Here is a 9453-nt window from a genome sequence, read left to right on the forward strand (position 1 = left end):
CCTTTAAGTGATGTACGGTACTTTGAAATAACACACTATACTATATGGACTTCTTGTGAGTGAACGTTTATGTAAAACGCAAAGGGACCACCTGAACGGGTGATAACGACCTAACAAAGGAAGCCATGGGCACAGCGCACTTACTCAACATAGGCAACTATTCAAACTTATAAAACAGAACAAACAATATTCTAACATGACTAAATGACCATAAAAACAGACGAGAGCTGTGTATGAGTACAACAATGGCAACAGCTGCTTTAAATCTGCAAGCGTTCAGTCAACTTTGTGAGTGAGGAAAGAAGCAGCTCCATCATGTGCTCCATACGCTCAATCATCCACTCCAAACGGCGCATCTATATTGGGGAAAATAAAGTTATTACTTATTTTGGGAAGTTAATTAACACATACAACAAAATAGTGAAATGCTACGATAGAATAAGAATTATATTCGTCAACGAAAGCAGCTCAGACCTCTGGCTCCACATTGGGGCAGCAACATGCAGAGGCATCTGGAAAAGACAATAGTGGTCAAAAAGAGGAATTGTATTTTGGGGTTTTTACCTGAGTTAGAGAAACATATTTGTCCTGTATGTCACGTGGAACTAATTACAGTGGTTATCAACACTGTCACCCTGGATCCATATTTTTCTATTGCTGCCAAGTTGTTAACAACATTTATAAGCGTTAATGAAGAAAATGTATTTCTCGAAAATAGCCTTGAAAAAAGAAGTCTACGAACCCCTGTTGAAATACCAGATTTTTGTGGCAAAAAAATGAGACGAAGATAAATAGTGGAACTTCAAAACTCGCTCCACCATTGCTAAGTGCAACCTGAACAACTCAAATGAAAGGGAAGAAATCTTTCTACTCGCTGTCCGCAAACCACCAGTTGAGAATGACGGATTTAGTAAATAGACGGAAGTACAATTCAAACTTGACCCACTCTTCTGGAATTCCGCTGCTATGGTTTTTCTCTGCTGTGGGCTTTGGGCGGTCTGCTCAACGCTTACAGCGGGCCCAGTTGCCTGCGCTGTATTTTCCGTAACCTTATTTACAGCAGGTGTCATTTTAGGCGGAGTGGTGCTGCTTCTCTCCATCTGCTGAGTCTTGGTGGCAGCGGACGGGCTCGGTGCATTATGGATTTTAGGGCTCTCCAGTGCATCCAGGATGAAAGCGCTGAGGTGGACCCCTCCCTTTTCGGCGGGCAGGCTGACAGTGAGGATGTTACTGAAGCCGTCAAAAGACAGCATGGTGGCAAGGATTTCGTCCAGCAACAATCTGAGGAACATCTGCAGCACTTCTTGCGGCCACTGGGCAGGGAAATGCTCCTTGCCTGCGGAGGAAGAGGAGGTGGCGTCAAGAACTAGGGATAGACCGATTATCGACCAGGCCGATTATCGGCACCGATATTTGGCTTCATAACAAATATCGGCATCAGCCTTTTTTGAAACTCTGCTGGATGATAATAAATCAATTTAAAACCATGGAAATCAAAACAAAGTTTAACATTTCTGTCATTTCGAAATTTTGATTTACTGTAGAAAACTACACTGAGTTATTGTTTAAGTTTTTCCTTTATCCTTTTTAAGACATGCTGAGAATCCAGGGTGCTCTCTGAACTTTTTGTTAGAATTTTATAACAGAAGTATACTGTCAAAAATCTATTGTAATAATGATTTTTTTTTTTAAAAAAAATCACCATTAAACCTGTAACATTGGTCAAACATGCTTAAAGACGTTACATCAAAGTTAAGAGTAATTTTTTCTTTAGATTTTGACGCCAATATTTTCCTTTTCACTGAAAATGAATATCGGCTCCAAATATTGGTTAACGGCCTCCTTGACTACTACTAATCGGTATCATATCGGCCCTGAAAAAAGCATATCGGTCTATCTCTATCAATAACGCAAAGTCGAGTTTATAAACGACGCCCTACTCTACACACCAGTCAGAGCACAGCGGGCGATGTTGAAGGGGAGCTGCAGCAGGTGCTCTGGGATGGGCAGAATGCGTGAGACAGGCAAATTTTCCGTGTTGCCATAGTCGGCGTAGACAACTGCAACATCATTGTCGGCAACCTCCACAACCACAGCACGGTACCAGGTGTCATCCACTGGTAGAGAAAAAATACATTTGGCTGAATATGAATGTAGCAAAATGAATGTATCCATCTATTTGCTACAGCACTCATCCTTCAGTTTTCCACACAATGACATGGTAAAAAATGATACAATGACAGAACTCTATCTAGATCAGACATTTGGAAATGCCCAATCACTATTTCGTATGTTTGGACACTTTTAAACCATCAGAAAAGTCCACAATTGGTTGCTGTATACATCATTGGATGAACATCAAAATAGAGTAATTTATATTATTTCCCTTACCATTCCTGTTGGCACACTATGAAGCATTTGTATCCCCAAATTTGCTTTGTTGCAAAAGCCGGAAACGTTCTACTTGACTTCACATTAGGCGCAATGTTACCTGCCTCTTCACGGCAGTGCTGTGAAAACTCCATTAAAGTGGACCCTGTTGTTAGCTGGCCAGAGGAATGCATGCCTGGGTGATTGCATGTCATGTTTAAAGGAGGGCCGCTCCTATGCTCGGTTGCGCGCACGCTGTGTAATTATATGTGCTCGCAGACACCAAATTACCTGCTTAGAGTACCAACTGCAGGTGGGGTCTTGAGTTAATAAACAGAAAAAAATGGATACATATCAAATGTCTTTTAAAGGACCAAAAATGTCATTTTGTTAAGCAGCAAGACTGAATGTGTGCTTTTCACCAGTGAACTGGGCGCAGCAGGCGGCCCCGGGGACGAGTTTGCTCTTGTCGGTGCATGAGGACAAAGTGGCCTGGTTGCTGCTGCAGAAGGCCGCCAGCTCCTGCATCACCTCCTGGAGCTTCTGCTGATCCACTGCAGCAACATCAGCAACAACAGAGAGTGGCAGATCAAAGCAAGTTTCTAACCGCTTTGTGGTTAGAATGACATGGAAAAATGTTCGGACCGTGGCTGGGGCCGAGCAGAAAGAAAAGGGAAGGGCTGCTAACAGCTGCGATGTGAGGCTTAAAGGATTCATTGATGGGAAACTCCACTGTCTTCCAGTCTGCTGGGAACGTCGGACCTGCAGGAGGAGGGTCACATTCTAATCATGTTCCTCAACTGTCAAACTTTCCTTTCATTCAAGATGTGAACTGCTGAGTCACAGACAGGTAGTAAAAAATGACAGGGTCTTCAGTCATAATTTTTTTTCCCTTATTGTTCTTAATAGGAAAGGGCTATTATAGTACAGGGTGACAGAAATTGCGAACTACTGATTTAGAGGATGTTGACACACTCGCTGACCTGATGGCAGCTTCTCCTCTGTGATCATCTGTTTGGAGGCCAGTGTTTGGCTGCACTCCGTCTGTCGTACGCCCACTCGGTGCTCGGCCTCCAGCGACAAGCGTGTATGCGCCTTTTGGGGAATTTCTCCAGGACATCTGGCAAAGAGATGGGAGACGAGGCCAGCTGCAATACTGCAGCATTTGCACTCCAGCTGCACGCGGTAACCTTGTTTTGTGACAGAGACGACGCGTGCGGAAAGCTTTTCGCCTTCCACTTGCGATCGAAACCACGAGATGGCTTGGCTGCTCCAATCTGAACCTATGGGCTCCACATCTGAAACAAAATACACACAAGAACCATTTTGTGGACGTTTGGAAAATCTAAACGATATTATGAGAATCAAACATTTGTGGCGGGCTACAGAATTTGTTGTACTGTGATTATCTTCCTATTCATCAATTCTATTTCACTCATCTGACTACAGGTAGCAGAGCTGCCATGATGAGCAAAATACAGCAGTTTCTGTATAAACTGCACCAAACATGGAAAGAGGGGGGAAAGTTGACAAGACATTTTCCAATCTTCTGAAGTAAAAAATACAAAGGCGGGATGCTGTCTGTGCGCAAAGTAATGACAAGTGTCTATTGTATAATTAAGGAAGGACATTTTTATGTACCTGAGAGGAAGCATCGAATAGCCTGGAAGGGCAGCTGGAGGAGTGGAGGCGTAATGGAGCAAAGGTTCTTTCGTTCCACTTCCATGCTGTAACCATAGTCCACAAAGTTCACAGCCACCTTGTCTTCAGACTGACCGCTGACCATCGCACGGTACCACACGCCATCACCTGAGGAGCCAAAGTGTGAGCAGAAACATTCCCAAGCATAACAAAGCATTAAAAATGCGTTTTGGTGGAAACACCTGGAAACATGGCACAGCAGGGCTCCCCCACTTTGGGTTCAAAAGCTGTCGCATCCGCCTTACAATGCTGCTTCAGCTGAGCTTCAAGATCCATCAGTCGCTGATTGTCTAACAAAAAAAAAAAAAAAAAAAAATATATATATATATATATATATATATATATATATATATATATATATATATATATACACACACACACACACACACACACACACACACACACACACACACACATAACCAAACATTACATTTGCATGCCTTGCCATCAAAACAATCTTGCTTCATCATCAGAAGTGTGCATACCCGCAGGATTGTCAATATGGCAGAAAAACTCTCCAGGGTTATTGATGACTGTGACCAGCACTACTGACTGGCCATCAGTGGGAAGCTCAGCTGAGGACCACGACAGAGGCTTGCATACAGGCAACAGCGCTGAGGATGACATCAATAAATCACAACAATCTCTAGTTTCCTTCCTTCTTTCCTTTATTTAATTTCATGGATGAGAAAAATGTCACCAACCCCCCAAAAAATATTAATGTATACATACCAAAAATGATGTCCTAAATGATTTTTTTTTAACACATTTACTTTAATATCATTCTGTTTTATAAATTGTAACAGGTAGTATTACTGCAGTAGTGTTACAATAAAGTCATAAAAAAAAGAAGTGACTCCACTGCATGTGTCTTACCAGGTGGTTCTGTAGCAGCCTGCTCAGCCTGTGGGGCCTTGTTGGCCTTATCCGGTCCAGCAACAGGAGCAGGGGAGGCATACCCGGCGGAGATGAGCAACTCAGCGATGTTGTCCTGGGGGTCGCTGGTCTCGTCAACCATGACAACCAGAGCTTTGCCCTCATGCGCCCCTTCAATCGCCACATGCAGGATTCTGTTGCACACTCTCCGCTGCAGGGCCAACAGGGACTCCTCGGACCAGCGCTCTCCATCAGGCTGTATCCCTGAAAGGATCCCGAAAACAGATCTAGTCTGAGAATGACTGCAAGGGGCACATTTATTGCAAAAACCTGACGATTTAAGCAGCAGCAAATTAATGACCAGCAGGGGGCAACATAACACCAGATTAAAGATTACAGCCAATTAAAAAAAGCTCAGGACCGACAATTTCTCTAAAATCAGGTTTCATAAAAAAATGGACAAGAACTGAAAAAAATCATAATACCTCCATCCATTTTTTGTACATCTTATCAAATAATTAATACCAAAACTTACCTGCGAGACCACAAGGAATGGCCTGCATCGGCAAGGTGAGCAGTGAAGAGTTTATGGGTCTCAAGTGGCGGATATCAACATCCTCAGAATTGCCAAAATCAATGTAGCCGACACACACGCGCTCCTCAGAGGAATACGCCAGCACTTTGGCCCGGTACCACTGCTTGTCATCTGGAAGACCATAAGCAGGCCACAGGGGAGGTACAGTCGCGAGATTATATTGAGCGTCACGATGTCTAACTCCAATGCGTCAAATTTACATGACGCAAGTTTGGTACCTGAGAACTGGGCGCAACAGACGGTGCCGGGTGCTGGTCTAAAGTTGTCGGGCGCAGGCATCTGATTGCAATGCTGCCTCAAACTAAACTGCAACTCCTGAATGATGGCTGCCAAGGAAGATCTCTCAGTCTCAAAATATCAAAACTCACTTGGTGCTCTGATGAAATACTAACCCGCATTCTCCACCTTCTGCACAATCATGTTATCAGGCGAATGGAAGTGTGTAATCATGACAGAGAAGGAGTCCCCCATAGCCTGCGTGAGCGGCTCGGGTGGCTGAGCCCAGATGTTGTCGTCCTTCCCCTGAGATTGGCGCTTATAGTTTTCCAAGGAAGCACTCAATATGGCATCTGAGGGGGGCCCCAAAAGGATACACATTACACACAGTCAACTTCTTGATTACACGTATATCTTCACTAATGCAAACCAGTGTGGAGTCAGCGAAAATAAAAAAAGTGAGTGATGCAGGCTTACTTATATCTTTCACTGTTGGTGAATCGACTGTTTTCTTCGCAAAACCGCGATCGATGAGAACTGAGCTCAGAAGCTTTCCTGAAAGAAAAGGTAGTGTCCTCTTTTTGCCATACAGCGGATGTACAGTACACTTGAGACGTGCCGTGCCGTACCCATGGGAAGCTCGATGTCCACGGCGTGTGCGTGAACATCCTTCAGTGTTTCCACCGGCCTCACAGTCACTACCTTGCCAGTCAGAAGTGCTTTCAAGGCCGAACAGCACTCAGTAGACCAGCTACCATCCAGCGGTTCCACGCCGATAACACAACACTCCATGGCCTGAGGAGAATCGTTTAGAAAAGTATTATCAACTTGGCAGTGTACCGTCACTACACACACAGACAAGCTGTATCACAAAATCCACCAATACAAAGATAGTGATGCACTGCCATTACGCATTTCATCAGGACTACATGTACTGTTACAGACGGGCAAGAGTAAGTACATCGGTTTAGCATTGTTTGGTGGTGTGCAATCAGATTTTTCTAACGTATGCACTGGCTCAAGAAAATCTGAGAAACACAACCCTAACAATATACAAAAGCTCTTTTTTGGGTACTAACACAAGGATGATATGGCTCAAGGTCGGCAGGCAGCGGCCTCATCCTATCCACGGGGACGTCTTCCTCATTTCCATAGTCGATATAAAGTATGCGAGCAGACTTTTTGTCAGCCAACTTCTGGACCAGGCCTCGGTACCAAATCTAGGCACGACGTAACAGAAGCAAAAATCATTACAGCAAACAGTCGTGTTGCTCTGCGAGTCATTGCCTCTTACCAGATCGCAAGAGAACTGTACAGCGCAGACCTCTCCGACGCAGGGGACGTAAGGGGGCACAGACGGACAGCTGGGGGTCTTTTGGAGTTGGCTGCTGAGACTCTGCAGAGTCTTCAGCAGCTCAGGGTTTTGGACAAGGAGAAAAAATCTTCCAGGGTTGTAGAACTCCACTATGAAGGCCTAAAATCCCCAATCAATCAAAACTTAACATGCACACAAATTCTAATTCTTGGCATTTAAGGTATAAGTACCTGAATATCTTCGCCCTTATTAAGCTTAATGGTATGCAAGTCCTTCAAATACACCCTGTGGGGCTTCATTGCATCTGCCTGTTTCATTTCACAGAGGGGGAGCAATCAGTAAGGAAATAAGATCAGTATTTATCCTACTGCGTTTCAGAAATGCATAACGCCAGACGTCTAAATAACCTTTGAATCCCGAAGGGTGGAGTTGTTTGCCAATGTTAGCAAAGAAGCAGTCTGATTCATCTTCTCCCTTCAAAATTGAATTCAAATGAATCTTTTACTTAGGAATAGATCGATTATCGGCCAGGTCGATTATCGGCATCAGACTTAAAAAAAAGAAAAAAAAAGAAATCTTGTCTAAGATTTTTTTTTTTTTTAAATAAAGGCTTCAAATTGGGCCCAAACATTGGTACCAGCCCTGAAAACCGTAACGGTCTCTCTCTACTTTTAGTGTTATGAAACTGTATGTTTACGGCTGTAGTTGGCTTACTTTGCGGGCTCCAGGACAGCGGGTATGCAAATCTGTCTGTGCCCATCCCAATCTTGCGTCTGGCACACCCCAGAGCAGTAGGTTGCCGTCTTGCAACGAGTACAACGGAAATTCCCTGGCAGATGAGCAAAACATCATGATTTAATATGTTGAATCTTATGTGCTCAACAAAAACAGCATGGAACAAGAGTAGGTATACAGTACACTCATTTTTATTTCATTTTTTAGCATTTACAAGTGTTTTGCTTTTGACCTCTTTCCTGCCTTATTTCCACTTAAAGAGAACTCAACACAAACATATTTTTTTCAAGAATATGTTCTATGCAGGCCCTCTAGTTGAAACACGGCATTCTGATTAATACTGCGTTGTATGGCTGCCGATGGCTGTATTTTTTCATTTATATTTTTTGAGTGCTTTTTGAAAACCGGCAAAACACTGAGGCCGCGTAACTCGAACCGCGAAGTAGAGAGGGATTACTGTATATATCTGCTTTTCGCCCAGCCTAAAAAAAGATAGGTATTTAATTGGATACATTACCTTGCTTACCACAAAAGTGGCAGAAGGGCACAGATGACTGCATGGAACCAAGTGCCTTTATGAAGGAAATATGACATCTTTTTATAGGAGTTAGCAGATATTGCCTGAGTGGTAATTAAATGTAATACATACAGCTGGTGTATCCCCTCTGGCCGGTGGCAATAGTGGACCTACAAACGAAGAACATTGGACTGACGTTGTCATTTGTAAAAGTGTTTGAGCCAATTAAAAAAAAAATGAGTTGAAGGTGTTTACCGGCTCCTTGTAACAACAAATCCGGCTCTACAGGGCTACCGGCCGGCAAGGCGAGCCCAGAAAACGTAGACACGACCGGGCTGGATGAAGGCTTCCGCAAGGGCTGGTTAGGCCTCACCGAGCTCAGGGAAAATGGGTTGTTCATCATGACAAAAGGCTTTCTATGATTCCTCCCCCCGAAAATAAAATAAAATACATATAAATACAATATTTAAGACTTAAGTGACAAGTAACTGTTAATAAGATTTGTATTTGCCATGACGAAGCAAAATTAGCAGTTAGCTTGACAATTAACTACTAATTGCTACTAATTGACAGCCGCGTGTTCGTTGGAAATAACGGAGCTAATACAATGTGACAAACACAATGTACAACCATATATCGCGTGAAAATTTTAATAATTCGTTACAACTCACAATATTCAACTAATAGTCCAACTTTTTAAGACGAATTGGCGCTTTCACCTGTATGAATCTGATGAAACACTGGAAGCCCACTGCGCATGCGCAAGTTGTTGCTTGGTAGAAAAGTCCAGAGGGAAATTGTCGATTGTGATTGGATATGCTGTAATGTGAAATACGTTTACGTGATTCTGAAATGGTGCTGAAATAGTTAAATCATAATATTTCAATAACATAACTTTATGATAAAGGTGACAAAAACCATCACAGTATGGAGTGATATAATTGGCGTTTTCAGATCTGTGGCTTTATCATTTCAGAGCACGAGTGTGCAAAGAGAGCTACATTATCTGGAATCCTGTAATATTTGTTGTCTTTTTTTCCATTTTTTAATTAATTCAAATGGATGTGTTATCCATCCATCCATTATCCGAACCGCTTATTCTCACGAGGGTCGCTGGAAAATGTTTTT

General features: G+C 43.1%; 1 protein-coding gene across 1 annotated transcript; it reads right to left on the bottom strand.

The window, feature by feature from the left end:
- Nucleotides 1-50: 50 nt before the first annotated feature.
- tdrd1 (tudor domain containing 1) lies at nt 51-9083 on the bottom strand. Its single transcript, XM_086017596.1, has 25 exons — nt 8997-9083; nt 8581-8750; nt 8458-8495; nt 8326-8380; nt 7788-7902; nt 7481-7547; nt 7304-7384; nt 7053-7232; nt 6838-6978; nt 6388-6553; nt 6236-6313; nt 5935-6111; nt 5761-5868; nt 5483-5653; nt 4948-5211; nt 4557-4685; nt 4254-4361; nt 4012-4179; nt 3354-3668; nt 3016-3132; nt 2793-2924; nt 1950-2117; nt 947-1336; nt 475-512; nt 51-356 (listed from the first exon to the last, which is right to left on the bottom strand). Exons 2-25 carry the CDS (start codon nt 8726-8728, stop codon nt 261-263), a joined length of 3450 nt encoding a protein of 1149 aa, XP_085873722.1. The 5' UTR covers nt 8729-8750; nt 8997-9083; the 3' UTR covers nt 51-260.
- Between the last annotated feature and the right edge of the window lie 370 nt (nt 9084-9453).

The sequence above is a fragment of the Filicampus tigris genome, chromosome 19, assembly GCF_054856515.1.
Source record: "Filicampus tigris isolate MCC_2025a chromosome 19, RoL_Ftig_1.0, whole genome shotgun sequence".
In the NCBI taxonomy this organism is placed as follows: domain Eukaryota; kingdom Metazoa; phylum Chordata; class Actinopteri; order Syngnathiformes; family Syngnathidae; genus Filicampus; species Filicampus tigris.

What these genes read in the sequence shown, in the direction of transcription:
- tdrd1 (XM_086017596.1), bottom strand. Translation starts at nt 8,728, where the DNA reads ATGATGAACAACCCATTTTCCCTGAGCTCGGTGAGGCCTAACCAGCCC. An exon ending in CCACTTTTGTGGTAAGCAAG is followed by an intron (nt 7,903 to 8,325) that starts GTAATGTATCCA and finishes CTCATCTGCCAG; the next exon opens with GGAATTTCCGTTGTACTCGT. An exon ending in GGACATCGAGCTTCCCATGG is followed by an intron (nt 6,314 to 6,387) that starts GTACGGCACGGC and finishes CTTTTCTTTCAG; the next exon opens with GAAAGCTTCTGAGCTCAGTT.